Raw genomic sequence first — 20,934 nt, 5'->3', positions numbered from 1 at the left:
TGGGGTGCGGATCCGCGCGCGGGAGATCCGCTGCGGATTTTAAATCACATTTTGCCCGTGGACATGAGCCCTTAAGGGCACAGCTTTTTTTTTGGACTTTTAGTATCTTTTTATTTGGGATTGATCACTTATCAATCACTGGCTGGTGTCCAGGAATAGGAAAACATACTTTCTTCTAGAAGCGGCCTCACTGCTGTCCACATGTTTTCTGGTATTGCAATACTGCACACAACCTGTGGACAGGGGTGGTGCTGTCTTAGGAAGAAGGTAGCCATGTTCTAATCCTGGCTGGCCGCTTTAAGGATAGGAATGCTGTCTCATCCTGGACTTCTCTGGCCACTTATTTTACATTGGCACGGTAATGCCATCAGGAAACGACTGCTAATTGGCACAACTGCTAATTGACCTCCTTTTGTTCCCATCGCAGGCCTATGAAGAATACACAAGCAAACTTGATGCCCTCCAGCAGAGGGAGCAACAGTTACTGGAGTCAATGGGGAACGGAACGGACTCTTCTTCCCTGTCTTCAGAAATGACGCTCTCCTCCATCCCCTCCACCTTGTCTCTAGCGCCTTCATCGTTATCCGTCCTACAGAACCCCTCCGACCTCTCCAGAATTAACCCGAAATCTCCTCAGAAACCCATCGTCCGAGTCTTCCTACCTAACAAGCAGCGCACCGTGGTGAGTGGTCTTCAGGGCTTCTGCTCGATTTGCATTGCTCTGGAGAATAATGGTGGTCCGTCACCTGTGGGGTCTTCACATGCCGCTCTTGGCCATGATTAGCTGACTGGTTGTTGGCACTGCATCATTTAAGATTTTGTATGCCATTCCAGGTACCAGCCAGATGTGGCGTAACCGTACGGGACAGTCTCAAGAAAGCGCTGATGATGCGGGGTCTTATCCCAGAATGCTGTGCAGTGTACAGGGTCCAAGACGGGTAAGAAACAGAAGATCAGCTTTTACCCCATTAATGATGCACCTGCCCCCCACCCTCCTTTTTACTTTTTTTTTACCTCCTCACTTGGGGTAACAAACAATCATATTTCCATAAATGTGTGACTGATGATGCGGGGCGGCCAAGGAGAAGGCGGCAGCACACAGCTGTAGAGAAGAAAAGCTGCCTCTTGTTGCCCATAGCAACAACAGTATAGCAACCATCACGGGGCGGCTGCCACTTTACCTCAGCTGTATAACAACCATCACGGGGCGGCTGTCACTTTACCTCAGCTGTATAACAACCATCACGGGGCGGCTGTCACTTTACCTCAGTATTATAATAACCATCACGGGGCGGCTGTCACTTTACCTCAGCTGTATAACGACCATCACGGGGCGGCTGTCACTTTACCTCAGCTGTATAACGACCATCACGGGGCGGCTGTCACTTTACCTCAGCTGTATAATGACCATCACGGGGCGGCTGTCACTTTACCTCAGCTGTATAATGACCATCACGGGGCGGCTGTCACTTTACCTCAGCTGTATAATAACCATCACGGGGCGGCTGTCACTTTACCTCAGCTGTATAATAACCATCACGGGGCGGCTGTCACTTTACCTCAGCTGTATAACGACCATCACGGGGCGGCTGTCACTTTACCTCAGCTGTATAACGACCATCACGGGGCGGCTGTCACTTTACCTCAGCTGTATAACGACCATCACGGGGCGGCTGTCACTTTACCTCAGCTGTATAACGACCATCACGGGGCGGCTGTCCCTTTACCTCAGCTGTGTAACGACCATCACGGGGCGGCTGTCACTTTACCTCAGCTGTATAATGACCATCACGGGGCGGCCGTCACTGTACCTCAGCTGTATAATAACCATCACGGGGCGGCTGTCCCTTTACCTCAGCTGTATAACAACCATCACGGGGCGGCTGTCCCTTTACCTCAGCTCTATAACAACCATCACGGGGCGGCTGCCACTTTACCTCAGCTGTATAATAACCATCACAGGGCGGCTGTCCCTTTACCTCAGCTGTATAATAACCATCACGGGGCGGCTGTCACTTTACCTCAGCTGTATAATAACCATCACAGGGCGGCTGTCCCTTTACCTCAGCTGTATAATAACCATCACAGGGCGGCTGTCCCTTTACCTCAGCTGTATAATAACCATCACGGGGCGGCTGTCACTTTACCTCAGCTGTATAACGACCATCACGGGGCGGCTGTCACTTTACCTCAGCATTATAACGACCATCACGGGGCGGCCGTCCCTTTACCTCAGCTGTATAATGACCATCACGGGGCGGCCGTCCCTTTACCTCAGCTGTATAATGACCATCACGGGGCGCCTGTCACTTTACCTCAGCTGTATAACGACCATCACGGGGCAGCTGTCACTTTACCTCAGCATTATAACGACCATCACGGGGCGGCTGTCCCTTTACCTCAGCTGTATAACGACCATCACGGGGCGGCTGTCCCTTTACCTCAGCTGTATAACGACCATCACGGGGCGGCTGTCACTTTACCTCAGCTGTATAACGACCATCACGGGGCGGCTGTCACTTTACCTCAGCTGTATAATAACCATCACAGGGCGGCTGTCACTTTACCTCAGCTGCATAATAACCATCACGGGGCGGCTGTCACTTTACCTCAGCTGTATAATAACCATCACGGGGCGGCTGTCCCTTTACCTCAGCTGCATAATAACCATCACGGGGCGGCTGTCACTTTACCTCAGCTGTATAATAACTATCACGGGGCGGCTGTCCCTTTACCTCAGCTGTATAACAACCATCACGGGGCGGCTGTCCCTTTACCTCAGCTGTATAACAACCATCACGGGGCGGCTGTCACTTTACCTCAGCTGTATAACGACCATCACGGGGCGGCTGTCACTTTACCTCAGCTGTATAACGACCATCACGGGGCGGCTGTCACTTTACCTCAGCTGTATAACGACCATCACGGGGCGGCTGTCACTTTACCTCAGCTGTATAACGACCATCACGGGGCGGCTGTCACTGTACCTCAGCTGTATAACGACCATCACGGGGCGGCCGTCACTTTACCTCAGTATTATAATAACCATCACGGGGCGGCCGTCACTTTACCTCAGCTGTATAATAACCATCACGGGGCAGCTGTCACTTTACCTCAGTATTATAATAACCATCACGGGGCGGCTGTCACTTTACCTCAGCTGTATAACGACCATCACGGGGCGGCTGTCACTTTACCTCAGCTGTATAACGACCATCACGGGGCGGCTGTCACTTTACCTCAGCTGTATAACGACCATCACGGGGCGGCTGTCACTTTACCTCAGCTGTATAACGACCATCACGGGGCGGCTGTCACTTTACCTCAGCTGTATAACGACCATCACGGGGCGGCTGTCACTTTACCTCAGCTGTATAACGACCATCACGGGGCGGCTGTCACTGTACCTCAGCTGTATAACGACCATCACGGGGCGGCTGTCACTTTACCTCAGTATTATAATAACCATCACGGGGCGGCCGTCACTTTACCTCAGCTGTATAACGACCATCACGGGGCAGCTGTCACTTTACCTCAGCTGTATAATGACCATCACGGGGCAGCTGTCACTTTACCTCAGCTGTATAATGACCATCACGGGGCGGCTGTCACTTTACCTTGGCAGTATAACAACCATCACGGGGCGGCTGTCACTTTACCTCAGCTGTATAATGACCATCACGGGGCGGCTGTCACTTTACCTTGGCAGTATACTGTCTTCGCCTGAAAATAAGACACGGTCTTGTATTAATTTTTGCCCCAAAAAGGGCACCGTGTCTTATTTTCGGGAGGGTGGGGGTGAGGTCTTATACTCACCTTGTCCGATGCCTCCCGATGGTGTCTGGCGGCGCTGCGTCTTCCTCTTCTTACAGCTGATCTTCTGCTGGTGCAGTCACATCCGGCGCTCGATGAGCCCATCAGTCATTCAGTGCTGTCACTTGTCACTCTTACAGTCTCCCAGACATGCGCTCACTTGCGGCGCTGGACGGTACTTTCCAGCGCTGCGATTATCGAGCGCCGTCTGTTCTATTGTGTGTTTAGCGCACCTCATCATGGTGTATGGTAAAGCCACTCTGTGTGAAAGAGCCTAAGGCCTCATGTCCACGGGCAAAAGAAGAATTAAAATCCGCAGCTGATTTTAACTCTTCTCCTGCCCGCGGATCCGCACCCCATAGGGATGCATTGACCACCTACGGGTAGATAAATACCCGCGGATGGTCAATAAAAGTGATTTTAAAAAAAATGGAGCATGAAAAAATCTGGACCATGCTCCATTTTCGTGCGGGTCTCCCGCAGGCTTCTATTGTAGCCTATGGAAGCCGTCCGGATCCGCGGGAGACAAAAATCGGAATTTACTCACCCGCTCCGGTTCTTCCCTTCGCCGCGGCACCATCTTCTCTCCGTCGCGGCCGTATCTTTTTTCTTCGGGCCGGCGCATGCGCCGGGCACGTCACCGACGTCATCCTGCGCATCCGCCGGGCCGAAGAAAGAAGATCCGGCCGCGACGCAGAGAAGATGACGCCGCGGCGAAGGGAAGATCCGGAGCGTGTGAGAGGTAAGTTTATTCTTATTTTTATGCCTCATGTCCGCGGGGCAGGAGGGACCCGCTACGGATTCTCCATGGAGAATCCGTAGCGGGCCTGATTTTTCCCGTGGACATGAGGCCTTAGGGCTGTGAAAGGCAGAATTGATGGGGTTCCCCCCTCCCCCCCCCCCCCTCTTTTTTTTTTTTTTTTTGTGCCGTCAAATAAAATGTTTACCTTTTTGGATACACAAACTGCAGCTTGCTGTGTGAAGAACGATCCCTCATATAGCCATGCCGACATAGTTATGGCTTTTGAAAAGTGGAGATGAAAATTCCCCCTCCAAAAAAAAAAAATTTTGCTGTGTTAGGACCAAGAAAGGCCCTCATTTCACTAAGGGGGTTAAATCCGAGATGCTGCACACTGGGGTCCCTCCTAGACATGTCCGCTCCTCCACTTCTCAGGTCCCTGATGTCTCAGAGGTGGGACCCCGACGTATCGGATACTTCTATTAAAACGCTGATGTATCTTATAGCAATGACACCTCTGCTTTATTCTAACAGGGAAAAGAAGCCGATCGGCTGGGACACGGACATCAGCTGGCTGACCGGGGAGGAGCTGCACGTGGAGGTCCTGGAGAACGTGCCGCTCACAACCCATAACTTTGTAAGTACTAGGCGGGTCGATGGGAGCCTGCCACTGATATACCTGTAATGCCTGATGACTGGACAGACAAGTGGCTACATGGATGACCCTTATCTCCATCTGCAGCAGCCGAACTGCTGGACAGCCTAGTACAAACCTCATTCACCTCCATATTGGGGCGTGATGTTTCCTTCACAGCAGCAGCTGAGATGTGCTCAAAGGAGTCACAGGACTATTTTGTCTCCATGTCTGCACATACAGCCGGTCCGGAAAGTCTTCAGACCCTTTAACTTTTTTTTTTTTTCTTATGGCATTGTGCAAATTTAAAAAAATACCCCATAATGACAAAGTGGCAACAGAATCTTAGAAATATTTGTACTTTTTTTAAAAATTTCCCTGAAAATAAGGCCCTGTCATTAACTTTTGCCTCAAGAGGCGCAGTGTCTTATTTTCAGGGGGTGTCTATTAATACCACCAGCGTTCCGATTTTCATGCTGGTCACAACCGCTGCTGCAGTCTGCCGCATCCTTCTTCAGGCCACAAGAGCAAGCGAATGCTCTGATTGGTTAATCGAGTGCTGTGTCAGCCAATGATAGCCGGTGCTCAGTTAACCAATCACAGTCACTCAATGGCATCATTGGTGGCATCAACCCAAGAAGACTGGAGGCTGTAACCGCTGCCAAAGGGGGAAGACGTGGGTCAATGCAAAATGGTAGTGTTTCAGTTTTAAGAAACCTGCAAAGATTCCCACCGTTCTGTTGTCACTTTGTCATTATGGGGTACTGAGTGCAGAATGATGGGGGAACCTAGGCTGTCCAGACCTGCTATGTGTACATGTGATCGCGCACCTTACAGAAGCTGTTCCCGCCTACTGGAAGATCGTTGGGATTAAAGGGCTTGTCCGCTCTCTACGGGTTTGGAAATCCTACAATTTTCTAATAGATGTGTATTTAAGAATTTGCTCCCATCCCTTTCTTATAGCAGGGCAGCGGCCGCTGTTTGCACAGTAGAATGGAAAAGTCCATGGACTGGACATCAGTCATGTGACGCACTAAACATATCATGTGACCCTTGGGGTTCAACTTGCACTAATCTGGTATCTAATAGGTGAATAGTAGATGACTGCAGAGTTGAGCCCGCACGGTATCACTACGTGCAGCGTCGGGGGCTGTGGAGAAGCAGCTTTTATATTCTTCGCCATCAGTTGACTTTTATTAACATCCAATCACATGGAGACGTGTGTTTTTTGTTTTTTTTGAGCAGTTCAACAAAAGTTGTTGAACAGCTTTTTGTTCAACTGCTCAAAAAAACAGATAAACTGCAGGTAGTAATACCAAGCCTGGCCACTACACTAAGAACGGAGCTGTCCGGAAGAATCGGCGCTGTGTACAAACACTCAACCGCGCCTGGCAAACGGATGATGGGTAGAGTGTTCCGGACAGCGGCCCCCACCAATCTGCTGTTGATGACTTGAGGGCCATCTACATGGGACAATTATCACTCAAAATTTGTTTGTACGAAATTGAGCGATAATCGTCCCTTGTAAATGCAAAAAAAAAAAAGCATTCACTATTCATTCACTTCTCAATAAGCATTCACTATTCATTCACTTGCTGACTTCCAATCAGTATAAAAACATGGCTGACTTCTCGCTGCGTGTAATGCTCCCGCTTGGCACTTCACATAGAAGCCAGCGGTGAACTCTGCCTGTCTAAACGCTCTGCCAGTGACGTCGGCGCTCAGGCACTCGTTTAGATGACTGTTGTCTCAATGCGGCTTTATTCTGAGGATGGACCATCGATGCCCCCTAACCGGATAACCCCTGTAAATCGCCAGCGTATCAAACTATGCTGCGGACCTGAACACTGATTCCACCTCATCAATGGAGCGTTTGTGGTCCTGATGCCCCCAGCGGGCACCAAGCTTTAACGGGCTTTTCCTTCCCGCCTAGTGCACCCGTCCAGCATAGCAGGAAGCCTTCAGCGGTCATGATGATCTCTAGCTTTTTTTAATTCCTTTAACGGGGCCTTTTGTGTTTTCAGGTACGGAAAACCTTCTTCACTCTAGCGTTCTGTGACTTTTGCCGGAAGCTGCTATTTCAGGGTTTTCGCTGCCAGACATGCGGGTACAAGTTCCACCAGCGATGCAGCACGGAGGTGCCACTCATGTGCGTTAACTACGACCGACTCGAGTAAGTCCTCATGGGGAGATGGCGACCATTACTGATGATTCGACGAAGGGAGAAGTTTGAATGCTGCTTTTAGGTCCCAAAGTCTTATCTTCATAGCCGTCCAGTCAGAGCTCCAAACCCCCTGCATAGGCAGACATGGTTAGGGTGACCCTCTGGTTCTGTGCCAGGGCTGGGGGCGCGGGAGGGTATATTACCTGCAGCCGTTCTCTGCCATTCCTCCAATCCGCTAGTTCTGGGCCCCATTTTCATCTTTCCAAGGTAGCTGCGGCAATCTAGCTACCTAAAATTCACACACTGCTCTCTGATTGGACGCTTGTGATCATATGAGCAGCTCTGGCCAATCGGAGCAGATCTAGTGAATTAGTAGTTTTAACACTGTAGGGATTAGGTAGGATCGAGATTGTCGGCCATCTGGGACAGCCGGAAATGGGACCTAGAACTAGTGAATTGTAGGAATGGCGGAAAAGAACTGCAGGTAATATGTCCCCTCCCTCTGGTCTGACACAGAAGTTTCTCTAAAACCAGAGGGTTGCTTAAAGGCGTATTCTGGTCAGTGGGTGAAAACTGATAGACCGGTGGGGGACCCGTCCTGACCCCGACCACCCCCGCCCATCCTTCACACGTTATGGTCCCTTCTCCCAGTTCTGCAGGTTAGTAACAAATGTGCCGCAGCGGCTCCATTCTAATGTCGCAGATTGACGAATGCTATGCTTGTATATTTTCATCAGCCCCATTGAAAAGAATGAAGTGGTGCCGCACATGTGCAACCAGTGGCTATTTGCCACAACACACCCTACTACAGAAATGGGAGACTGTATTGTGAACTGAAATTGCGGAGACACTGGACACCCATTCTTGGAATTGATGGGGGTTTCAGTGATCCTCCCACCAATCTACCGGATAGGTGAAAACTTGTAATTTTACCCACTGACTGGAGTATGCCTATTTATATGATGTAATTCTGCTGCCTACAACCACCACTAGAGGGAGCTTACTGCATACTGTTTACTACATAAAGTTATTATGGAGTTCAATGTATGAACTCCCCCTAGTGGTGACCGAAGACAGCGCGGTTGTATCGGATTGTCAGTGCCAGGCATTTTGAGATCTGATGCGCTGCGGTCTGATCACTGTTAAAAAATGGCACAAAGGTTCTCCTAAACGTGAAAAAAAAACATGTTGCACAAGCCGGGCCTGACTAATTTGACTATTTTTGTTCTATTTCGCAGTTTGCTGTTTGTGTCCAAGTTCTTTGAGCACCACCCAATATCTCAGGAGGAAGGTCAGCTCGAGGAGGTCACTCCAGCTGTCGAATCCTGTTCCCCCTCTCCCCCTCCAGATATCAGCGGGTAAGACCTAACGGCCTTCTTGTTCCTTTCAACCATGGGTGGCCCTTCCCCGAACTCCTATGGGGGGGCTTCAGACCACCATGAATTAGCACGGCTCTCATCGTCCTCCCTTTCTGCAGCTGCCAGGGCTTCTAATTCTTCTGTCTTAATATGAGGAGCAGCCAAAACGGCAGTGAGCTGGAGATGCTGTAACGTCTCCTCAGTCGGAGGGCTGGATGTTGTTGTGTATTTTGGGATTATCCCCGGCGTTCGCTTGAGTTGTGATCTGTTAATAGAGCCATGTAAATGTTAGATTTTCTCTAATCCTTGTGGAAAATCCTCCCATGAGCCGGGCGATTCTTCCTTATTACACGTCTTACAACTTTTCTCTGTTAAAGCGAAAACTGAACTTCTTCAGCTGCATCTTAGCGCCGCCGTATAAAGCTGAACCCCGTGCCGCCATACAATGCACTGAACACACGTGTGCTGCCACGGATGGAAATGATCACTGTGATCGTGTGGGTTTATGCTGCACTCCAGGCTCATTGGATGACAAAATGCAGCAATCTGAGCGACTTCCATCGAGGCTAGACTAGCCGGCGCCAGGATGTCCCTGCCAACCTTTGTGGGTGTGGAGAGTATACAAAGAATGGGGTGATCATTGAAAACATCCACTGTTTGCCACACAAGATAAAATGTGTGTTTTCTGTTTTGTTGGCGACTTGAACCTATGATTGTTCTGATAATACATTGCAGTACTTGTGTACTGCGATGCATTCACTAATCCTAGCAATCACAGGCTATGGCAGACCTGGACAGCATTGTCTGGCATCGAGATGCCATGTCAACCCATTGGATAAGCTCTAAAGTCTGGTAGATACAATTCCCATTTCTGGGACCTGCACTGATCTCCAGGACTGAGCTTGTGCACCTTCCTGTCCCGCTGTATGCGGTGGCCCAGGTTCAGAAGATATGGAAATGGCCCGGCCCTGCCTAGCGGTGTGTGTTCTCCCAGTGCAGTCATGGTGGTAATACCCTTTTAAATCCCCACGGCTAGGGGGTCACTCTCAGCTGCTCCTGAGACCGGTGCATGTCCTTGTCTCTGCTCTGTAGGGGACTGTGAACTCGTAGTAACTGTTTCTTTTCCTCCTTTCTTGGCTCCCAGACTCCCAAGTAGTTCTCCGTCCAAGTCCATTCCCATTCCCCAGCCATTCCGACCCGCTGATGAAGACCACAGAAACCAGTTTGGCCAGCGAGACCGGTCATCGTCCGCCCCCAATGTTCACATCAACACCATTGAGCCTGTTAATATTGACGTAAGTGGACCGAAGTGTTATGGGTAATGGCCCAACGCCCAAATTGTGTGTCTTTTTTTTTTTTTTTTTTTAAAGGGGTTTTATGGAACTTGCTCAAAGAGCCTGAAAGAGAAGACCGTGTAACATAAACTCTGCACATGCTAAGCAAGTGCGACCATGCCGCTAATCATTTATGCGACTGTAGTTGTGTGTATGAACATCTTGTTACTGTGGAACTGTTAACCCCTTAGGCTGGGTTCACACGGGGTGGATTTGCCGCAGAAATTCCATCCGGAATTTCGCCGCGGCACATCTGCCTGCGGCCGTTAATCCCGGGGTTAGCCAGCCATGTGGATGAGATTTCTCAGAAATCCACCGTGGCAAAGCCGGCGCTGCGGTGCGGATTCGTCGTTCGCAGCATGTTCATTTTTTTTTCTGCTGTTGCGCCCGCGTTCTCTATATGGGAGCACCACCCGCAGCGGAAGAGCGAGCGGCCAGGCCGCTTCAAAACCCGCAGCCCCAGTACACCCGTACGTCCTAGATGCATGAGGTTTGTATAGAGCCGCCCAGGAGCCGTTCCCGCTTACTCCATCTGTGTTGGTCAACCCTGCCGCCATATCCATAATTGTGAATGTTAGCACTTTAACCCTCTCCAATCCACTGTCTGACGTCCGAAGACATTCTGATTGAAGGCTGCACAGCTCCGATGTTGGAAGACGTCCAGCAGAGTAGTCTTACTGTAGATTACTGGCTGCTCTGTTGTCGGGGGACCTCTCCAGCATGTCACCTACTGCAGTACTGGCTCTAGCCAGCAGACGGCACCATTGTATAATGGCAGAAAGTGAAAGCCCCCTAGGAAACCCTGAATCCAAAATTGGATTGCAAAGGGTTAAATGTTACTGTCAATTTTGACAGCATTTAAATGTCGTGAACGCTTCCACCTCAAAGGTTGCCATGTTTTTTGTGTTTAGTTTTTTTTTGCCTACTAAGGTATGACAGAGGAACGTCTTAATAGAATACCAGCAGAAATCCCATCTACTGAAGTATTGCAGTATATGGTATAAGTGATCAAACTTGCCGGCTCAATTCATTTAAGGCCTCATTCACACGGGCATAGTCCCAGCATTTTTTTCTTACCCATGTACATAAAAAAACCCACAAGAAGATCCCATTGATTTCATGCGCATTTAAGTGATCCCAATGGGCTACTTTGGTCTGTAATTGGGCCGAAATGGGATAGGATATGCTGTGTGCTTTTTAAATCCCCTTTTTCGCATATCCCCAGCTTTAGACTGGTTTTACAGGATGTTCACACACAAGATCCATCTGCCTCTTTCTATCTTTTAGGACTTAATCCGGGACCAGGGCCTTCAGCGCAGCGAGGGAGGTAAGTGACCCCTTACATCTTGTAGAGATGGACCGTGTTCACATCAGCATTTGGGGTTCTGGTCACTGAATTTCGTTAATTTCATGGACGAAATACCACAGCGTGTCTGACAAGTCCAGCCGGACTGAAACCAAACGGAACCCGTTAGTCAGTGCCGCTAGTTTGTGCCATAAGCCAAGGAATTGCATCTTCCTGCTCCGTTATGGGAGAAAACCTCCAATGCTAATGTGAACATGGATCTGTCGGCTCTCCTGACACGTCTGTTGTACTAAATCCTTGTATTCCCCATAAATGATTCTGTAACAATGGGGCATTGTTGTTCCTGTGTTTACTCCTCCTGGAAGTGTCTAAATAATATAGCGGGCATTACTATCGCCCTTGTAAATGGGTTGTGTCCCTACACACTGACAGTCAACCATGATGGCACACATCCTCTTCATAAAGGGAATAGTAGTACACAGTTCTCAGCTTATTTATACATTTCCAGGAGGAACAACAGAGGGATGGTATAATACAGTTTGTAAGAAAAGATGATCCAGAATTGTCATCAAATGAGGAATAATTTAGTAAAGCGGAGCTGATCGGGCCTCTGTACAACCCACATGCCTTCCCCTCGTACAGGTTCTCCAATGGCCCCAAAGATTGCCTTTGTCGGTCCCCGTAGTCTGCTACACATCGGAGGGTTTATCACATAACGTTGCATCGCTCTTGACTCTCAGACAGCCTGGCCACAAGATTAGCCATTACGTGGAGCGCTACAACCCGCCTCCCCCAATATCCTGATTTTGAGTATTTTATCCCTTTTTAATGAAATGTCTAAAAATACTAAAACTAAATTCTGCTTTTAAGTTCATTTATATTTTTAAAGTCCGATCCCAACTGCAGAATAATATAGATCTTTTACACTTTTTTATTTTGTTCCCGTCCAGTTGGCCTTTTTTTTTTTTTTTAAGGTTTCTTCTGGTGCTAGAAAAGCTGTGTGGCTGCTGTGACACTTCTTCAGTAATGGTTTATCCGGGTCAGTCACCCAACTTTCCCAGACACCTGAAAGCCCATCTGTCTAGTTTAAAAACCCATTTGCACTGCCTACAATTAAGAACCCCTTCAGTTTCAGGACCGGACAAGAGTAGATTACCTGTAGTTCTTCTCCTTCTGATCCACCAGTTCTGAGCCCTTTTTTCGCTGTCCAAGATGGCTGCTTCAATTTTCTGACTACCTAATGCACACTGCTCTGATTGGCCAGAACTGATCACTTGATGAGTCCTGGCCAATCGGTGAGCAGGGATAATGCATCGGTAGTCTACCGATGCACTGTAAGGATTAGTTGGTCTGAAGATTGCATTGGCCATAAACTGGACCTGGAACCTGCAGATCAGAGGGATGGCAGAGAAGGGCAACTGCAGGTTATATTCTGCCACCCCCTTCTGCTTCATCAACAATTAAAGGGAAGCGGTCAGGTCCCCATCTACAGGCAACGGGGTGCAGCAACGCACGCTGATTTCAGTGGTCTGTTACTTATTTCAGTTTGGGTGGTTTTGCTTATTTTTGAAAGCTTGCAGCGCTATGCAGAGGTATCTGCTGCGGCTCATCAGTCTTTGTATAGTCACTGCTCACCCCTCTTCCCTCCAGACACTGACCGGTAGGGCTAAATGATTAGTAACAGGGAGAGACCTGTCAATCAGCGGCAGGAGGGAGGAGGGAGCAGTGATGAAAATGAATGAGGCTCACAGGACTCCAGTCTGCCGCACACTTGCTGCAAAACTGCTGAACTGTCCATATAAGTGACGGACTGCAGAAATCAGCGTGCCGTCATTACACCCTGCGGCCTGCAGATGGACCCATAAGGGACCTGATCGCAGCGTTACTGGCATTGTCGCTAGGCATCGCTGACTCTCCTTGTCTGGTGTGGCGGAGTCGTCTCTCCATCAGTACCAGGAGCTCCCTGATCAGTGGTTTGGAAACTTGTTTCATGTGAAGCGATCTACTATGAAGGAGCCGGACATGTGATTTGTATCTCGCCAATCGGGAGTCTGGGAAAGCTGAGAACTGTAGGGGGCCACATCCGAATATCTGTTGCAAAAATCTGCACACCCTTTAAAAAGAACCATTGCATCTAAAATAAGAAAGGAAGCTGCTTTGCAAGTAGCCTTGTTTAATGTCTACAGCTCCTGTAGTATAGACCGGTTTCCATGGTAACAGACCACAAACAAACCCTGTGTAGTCTGATCTGCAGTCATATTACTACTTCATCCATTCTCTCCTCTTGTGATGTATTGGGGGACAGATGGAAGGATATATGTCTGTAATCAGGGCAAGAAACTGTAGGTCTGCACAGCAGTAGTAAAGCACGTTGTTTCCAGAGGTGCCCTTTAAATCTGCAGGTTCTCGCCCCCTTTGCTTCTATATAACGAATTGGCCCAAACTTATATCTATGTATATTAATGTCTGTTTTATTGGGAATATTTTGCTAATTATGTCTTGTTAATTCTGCCCTCCCACTCAAACTTTTTCTCCCCCCTACCCCTTTTCACTACTACATTTTAATCCCCCCTTTTCTACTCTCTTTAACCCCCTCCCCCCCATTCTCCGTTCTTTTTTTGCCTTCTTTATGCCTCTGTTTCTCCCGCAGCCCCCCAGGTCCAGCCGACCCGCTGCCTTCGGAAATACCACTCTCGGAACCCCAGCCCACTCCTCCATTCTCTCCCCAGTGAAATAGTCTTTGATTTTGAGTCTGATCCCGTTTGCAGAGGTAGTTGGGCTGTCTTTTTTTTTTTTTTGTTTTTTTTTTCCTTTTGATTTTCTTACCTACTCCTCTAAAGTTGCCTAAAATCCGCCCTGACCTAGTGCTGTTTGTTCCTCTGCTCCCACATCTCGCACCCGTGGGCAGGACACAGGCTGTTTTTGGCTACACTGTCTGTAGTTGTGTTTTTAGCCTTATTGTATTACACATCACAGCTATATACACCCGCATGGGGGATCTGAGGCGATCACATTCACCTTTCTCTGGACCAGAATGCATTTCTCACTTTTTTTTTTTTTTTTTTTTTATTATGCCACTAACTATCCGAGCCGCACATCATCACAACTGTACTTGTATTGTGCATGCTGGTATGTCATGTGACTAGCTGAAGATCGGACTGTAGGGTGGTCCGCCTTCGATATAGAGGTATATATTACCATCCCCTTATATTAGTGGCTCATGCACCGTGGAAACCCCAACAGCTCTCTGTACAGATGACATGTCACCGGGTGACCGCCCATGGCAGTATGGACGATGCTTAGAGTAACTGCACTTCATAAAAACTTTTGACATGTCGGAGACGCACGTCAAAAGTTTTGATCAGTGAGTCCAGGAGCTTACTGATCACTGAAACGAAAGGGCTGCGGTGCTTAACGGAGCGCTGTGCCCCTCCCAGTTGTCATTGTCGACATATCAAAGCTTTTCTATAAAGCGCAGTTACTCTGCAGGAGGGCAGTGCCCTACACATAGAAACGATCTGCCATATAGTTGCTGACCCCCTGCGTAGGACTGTAGTATGCAGCCGAACTGATGTCATGAAGTTATGCAGCTCTCTTACACGCTGCTTGCTGTCAGTGAGTTGAAGCGGTCCTCGTTTTATATTCAGAGGCTGTCAGCAGTATGAGATGAAGACTGGCTTTCCGTCTTCATTACTGTAATTAGTAACTCAACTTTTTCCATTCACTGACCGCAAGCAGATCAACTGCAAATCAGGAAGTAATTGCGCTTTACCTTCTACAATGAATAAGATCTCCTCAGGCTCCCTTCATAGGTGGCCGATCTGCGCCAAAGTGTGTAGCATAGTTTGCAGATCCTGTTGGTGTGCAGATTTCACCTTTTTCAATTGAAGGGGTGAAGTCTGCAGATCTGCATCAAATTCCACACCAAACCTGCTACATGTGAATGGACCCTTAAAGGGGATGTCCAGGAATAATGTTCAACTCACTCTGACATTCGAAGAGATGCAGCCCTTACGCTAGATTAAGTGGGACAGTGACTGGACCACCCCTAGTAGTCTCTTTAAAAAGGAGATAAAGGACCACTTGTTTTTTTTTTGTTGTTTTTTTTTTTTTTCTTTTCTTTAATGTTGGTAACTTTCCCCCATGATGTCCTATAAGACCACTGGGGGACATACACACTATTTCATTTTTTTTTTCATTTAATTTCAGGACCTCCACTGGAGCCCCAATTAAAGGGGAAAACCTCTTATTGTTACATTAGTCACTGAGGGCTGTTCTGGAGTCTGCTAATACTCTACAGCTCACATGTCGGGATTGTCGCTGGCGATCAAGTGATCCCATGCAGAGAATGGCACTGCTGCTTCTTGCATTCTTTACAGTGTAGCCTGTAAAAGAGAAGTTAAACTGCTTCTGCCTTCTCCTTTGGGTCCTCGGCTGTGTCTGACAACCGAGGACTGGATCTGCATCTGCTAGATTGCACTAACTTTTAAGCCCTTGTTGTATTTTTACTCTGGCGCAGGATTTTAAGTGCTGGACCAAGTGACGTATTTTTACGGTGCTCAGCTTTTATCTTTAAGGGGTTAACGCTATGTTCACATGTGGTGGGATAGGGTGCCTTTAAGGATGCTTTCACATCTGCCACATTTGGATTTGCATGCAAATGATGTGGATTTGTCTGAGTTGCTGTCTCGCCCCTTGCAGATCTGCATGTATGTCGGTTCAGTCTCGTCTGCGGCAGACCCTTCCCCCCACCTGTAAACACCCTACATGTTTGCTAGCAATTCTTTCTGCAAGGTGGCAAGACTGATGTTTGCCTTCCCACCCCACCCTGCTGATCACTGGGCACCCCCCTCTATCCCAGTTACCGCCTGCGAGTGATAGTCGCACACCTGTGGGTTTTAGTGTTCCCCCCCCTCCCCCGTTTTGTGTTTTCCTTATTGACTTTTTCTCTCTTCTGATACTTTTGCCCTTCTGATGTATCTTCTCTTCTCTGACAGGCTCCACCCCGGGCTTATCCGCCACCCCTCCAGCTTCCCTGCCCGGCTCCCTTACAAATGTTAAGGCTCTCCAGAAATCCCCCGGTCAGCAGAGAGAGCGCAAATCATCCTCTTCCTCCGCAGAAGATAGGAGTCGGATGGTGAGTCGGCTTCTGGACTCCGAATGTCCGTTTTGTGACCACTGCCATGGCCGATGGGCTGACTGGGATTTCTCTTACAGAAAACACTCGGGCGCAGAGACTCCAGTGATGACTGGGAAATCCCGGACGGGCAGATCACCGTCGGACAGCGGATAGGATCTGGTTCCTTTGGGACTGTGTATAAGGGAAAGTGGCATGGTGCGTACAGGGGATTTAACAGAAATGCGCTGCTCAAACATATCTTGAACTCTTGCACATCCCACTATATCCCCAAATTGACTTTAAAACATTAACCTAGCAGCGGGAGGTATTCCAGGACACCATGACTGTAAAATTCTGCTGGCGCTCAGATGGTCCCTGTCTGTCGGTTTGCTCGCCTGGAGCGATGACGTACCGCACAGGGATTCGCTCGGCAGACACGGTGATAACAGCACCTCATCAGTGCAGTAATAAAACGGAGGGAGGAGATGACCCACGGTCTGCAGACCATACAAGTGAGGAGATGGCAGAATAAGCGATGGCAGGGGGGAAAGAGGGCACACGGGTAGCATAAAGCGGGGAGATTTCACCCACCCCTAAGCAGTAGGTCCGTACAGGTGAGAGGGGATCACTAGCGGACTGTCGGGGTAAAGCGGTCCATGAATGAGAGCTAGTGAAGGCAGCAGCATCCGGACACACAGCCCTCACATGCGGCACGCTAGGAACACAAATACAAGTAGAAGCAAACTGCTTATCACGGGTCGGAAAATGAAGGAAAGAAGATCCCAGCATAAAAGGTAGTGCGGGCAGCCACCACCATGTGACAGTCAGCTTGCTTGTGGAAGGCGTAATGCACACAGCACTGTTCATCTGGCCCGCAGCTTCGATATACAAACTGCCCCCTGCTTGCTCTAACTCCGTTACAACCACTTCTATTGTTTGTTCTTTAGGTGATGTAGCTGTAAAAATGTTGAATGTAACCGCACCGACGCCTCAGCAACTACAGGCCTTTAAAAATGAAGTTGGAGTGCTCAGGTAAGTGTCCGCACTGACTCCTGGGTTAGTACCACAATGTGCCAGTCACATGGACAAGTCTGTCAATTACATCTGACTACTTCTCTTACCATTGTGAAAACGTATGGACCAAGAGGAACAACAGTGGCACAGATCACACAGTTGTAAGAACAGAGGCTCCAGCTTGGATCTCAGTAAATGCTTGTATTGCAGAAGTCGGGCTCCTCAGAGAGATGACCCGTCCTCTTCAATCATTGTGCAATGAAAGGTTCTGCAGTCTAACGTACTCTCAATTCCCCCTCATTCTCCAGATCTCTGCTTGCTGTCACTATATGGAGGTATTCTTGGTAATGTCCAGAGGCTGAAGCCTCGTTCTGGGATCTGCCGTGCGTCTCATTACGGCCTACATGTCTGACGCACTGAAATAGATCATCAGGGCAGATTTTTTTTTTTTTAATGCCTCTCTACCTTCAATTCATCAGTTTTTACATCTTCAAATATAAAGTAAAAATCCTTCCATTCACTGAAAGCAAGAATAGTAGATTGGGAGGGCTTATACGGGGCAATGATCATCTGGATGACTGGTCACTCGAAATAGCCGCCAAATCGTACAAACAACTGCTTTTACCCAAAGCGATTGTCCTTCACTGGTTCGGCTTTACGGTCACCAAAGGAACTATTGGCAGCGTTTACATGGCCTGAAGTGCGGGTCATTGATTAGCGGGCAGGAGGCTCTTTGGCAGAAGTGTATTTGAGATGTTGACCCCTCCCCAACGCATGCTCATTGGTTGCTGAGTGCACGGAGCGCACATGAGTACATGCGAGCGGTCTCTGTGTGAACTCCCTGCAGCGCTGAGTGTCCCGACAAAGACCAAGCCGTAAGACCTCAACGGCGAGTGTTCATGCGAAGACCAGCAGGGCTGTTCAGTCGAGGATCGCGCGCACATTTGTGTCTTCGGGAAGGAACTAGCTTTAAGCGGGAGGGCAAAAAAAAAGGGTTAGGAAAAAAAACAACAAAAAAAAGCGGGAACCGTCTGCTTTCGGTGGGAGACGCCCACCGCACAAGAGCGCCGCCTCCTGCAGTTATTGGCTACTCATTGACAGACAATGATTGCCTGTTTACACCAGATACTAGTTAATCGGTGACTATTTTAGGTGAGCTGAAACGGAGTGACCAGTGAACAAATTCGTCTCCAGTTGGGGGTGTTTACACGGAACTGTTACTTACATGGATGATGGTTGTCCCATGTAAAGACAGCTACGGAAATGTTTCCTACAATACCAGGCAGCCCATGAGAGAGGGGATAGGGGTCTGGTTCCCAGGGGTCCATCTGCTTGAAATCCCACCGTTCCTGAGAATGGCGTACCTTGAGCGCCCCCTTGTGAATGTAGCCGCTACATACACGTGTGACCACCGCTCAATTTACTGTTATGGCACAAGGGGATCTAGGGAACGGTAGAAGATAGTTGAGCGCATCGAAGTGAGTGAGGCGGGGTCATACACATGCACCGCTGCTCCATTCACGTAGGGTATTCTGGTACGCTGTCCTCTGCGTTGGGTGTCTGGGTGGTCGGACCTCCAGCGATCAGACATTTGTCAGTAGACTGGGGATAGGGGACAAATGTCTTGAGTAGCAAAGCTCTCCAAGAAGGTATTTTGGCTTCATCTTCTATCCCCACACACTTAAAGAAATAACACCGGATCGTCCTCGGCGTCGACTATCTGTAATGCGGTCACATTTCCGTGTTCGTATTACAGCCGTTAAACCTTGGCCTCCCATGATTTTACGAAGGGGTCCAAGGACGGCAGCTGCTGCTATCTGGCTTGACCTGCATAATCCATGTTCCAGGACAACGAGGACCGCTGGTGGTGCCACGGTGGGTACTAATGGGTTTATGAACTCTTATCTTCTAGGAAAACTCGGCATGTAAACATCCTGCTCTTCATGGGTTATTCCACCAAACCGCAGTTGGCAATAGTGACCCAGTGGTGCGAGGGCTCCAGCCTCTATCACCACCTTCACATCATAGAGACCAAATTCGAGATGATTAAGCTCATTGATATTGCACGGCAGACAGCACAAGGCATGGAGTAAGTGGCTCCCCGAGTTGTCTCCTGCCTTTTCTCTGTAGGGTCGCTTACTAATAAAATCCTCTTCTCTCTTTTCAGCTACTTGCATGCCAAGTCTATCATCCATCGAGATCTGAAAAGCAATAGTATCCTTTGTCCCATATGCCAGGGCCATCTTGTAGGGTCTTGAGTTTTGGTGGGCTCACAGGTGTCCTATATTTTGGACCTCTGCCCTTGAAGAGGCTTGTTCTTCTTGGGGCCTATAGTCCTTGATCCATACTGTATTCCTCGTCCTGTTGGGTTTCTCCTTAACCCCATGCGCTCTCTAGATATTTTTCTCCATGAAGACCTCACGGTGAAGATTGGTGACTTTGGCCTCGCCACAGTGAAGTCTCGGTGGAGCGGCTCTCACCAGTTTGAACAGTTATCGGGCTCCATTCTATGGATGGTGAGAAATTAGTTTGTGACTCTTCACGTCTTGCTGAAATCCTTATGTAACTATTGGGCCCTGTTCATAGGAAGTTCTTCCGACGCCAATTACTTGCCGAAATCCACGAATCGGCATCAGTGTAATATCCCATTAACTTTAATGGTAAACCCTACTATTTAGCGCAGACTTTAAATTTATGGGGGGAAAAAAATGGTGTCTACTCTGGACATGGAATTCGCATTGAAAAATCCTTACATGGATGAGCCCCATTGAAAAGGTAACCACACGGATTTCTGACGTGCTTCTGCATTACTCTGTCTTGGTTTTTTTCCGATGTGGATAATGCCTTAAATTGTCAGGGGCCTTTTTTCCCCTTCCTAGAAAATAGCTCCACTCTTGTCCATAGGCTGAGTCTAGTACTGCAGCTCCTCAGGTGCTAAACTCAGCCCATGGGCAAAATTGGCACGGTATTCAGTGGTAACAGGCTACTACTTAGAAGATGATGATTTGCCAAGGTGTGTTTATTTCACGGCCATCACGATAGTGCTAGTGACTGGGGATCCAAAAACGTGGATTCCGGCCGTTTAACCATTTAAGGCCATGTTCCATGTAGAAAATCTGCCCTATTTTATGTAGTAGCAGCAAAGTGGATGAGAACATCTGCACTGAATCCACTCCAATTCAGCTGCAGTGTGGATTTTAAATCCGCAGGATGTCCATTTTTCGCTGTGGATTTCACCTTCAAATCAGGGTGTCAAATCAATATCAAATCTGCACCAAAACCCACTGCATGTGAATGTAGCCTCAAGGCCGGGTCCATGTCACATTTTCTTTATTCTCTCCAGGCATGTAAGATTAAAAAAATGCAATTTGCAATAGGTTTTGAGTTAAAGATTTTCTATCGTTTTGTGTTTACAGCTTCGGTGCAGACTGTTACTATGGTAACAGACTACAT

The 20,934-nt window shown here is 48.5% G+C and overlaps 1 protein-coding gene across 2 annotated transcripts in view; it reads left to right on the top strand.

The window, feature by feature from the left end:
* Positions 1-20,934, top strand: part of BRAF (B-Raf proto-oncogene, serine/threonine kinase) — a 52,258-nt gene that overhangs the window by 19,299 nt on the left and 12,025 nt on the right. Inside the window, exons 3-16 of one of the 2 annotated variants that reach the window (XM_066590273.1) lie at positions 428-682; positions 835-938; positions 5,087-5,189; positions 7,211-7,359; positions 8,589-8,708; positions 9,853-10,003; positions 11,330-11,369; positions 13,999-14,118; positions 16,346-16,485; positions 16,566-16,683; positions 17,415-17,499; positions 19,394-19,570; positions 19,649-19,695; positions 19,879-19,997. In XM_066590273.1, coding sequence (XP_066446370.1) covers positions 428-682; positions 835-938; positions 5,087-5,189; positions 7,211-7,359; positions 8,589-8,708; positions 9,853-10,003; positions 11,330-11,369; positions 13,999-14,118; positions 16,346-16,485; positions 16,566-16,683; positions 17,415-17,499; positions 19,394-19,570; positions 19,649-19,695; positions 19,879-19,997 — 1,728 coding nt within the window. The remainder of the gene's footprint in view (positions 1-427; positions 683-834; positions 939-5,086; positions 5,190-7,210; positions 7,360-8,588; positions 8,709-9,852; positions 10,004-11,329; positions 11,370-13,998; positions 14,119-16,345; positions 16,486-16,565; positions 16,684-17,414; positions 17,500-19,393; positions 19,571-19,648; positions 19,696-19,878; positions 19,998-20,934) is intronic. The other variant, XM_066590272.1, reaches the window with a different exon arrangement.

The sequence above is a fragment of the Eleutherodactylus coqui genome, chromosome 2, assembly GCF_035609145.1.
Source record: "Eleutherodactylus coqui strain aEleCoq1 chromosome 2, aEleCoq1.hap1, whole genome shotgun sequence".
NCBI lineage: Eukaryota > Metazoa > Chordata > Amphibia > Anura > Eleutherodactylidae > Eleutherodactylus > Eleutherodactylus coqui.
Note: the sequence above shows the minus strand (reverse complement) of the source record. Positions and strands in the feature narration are given on the sequence as shown.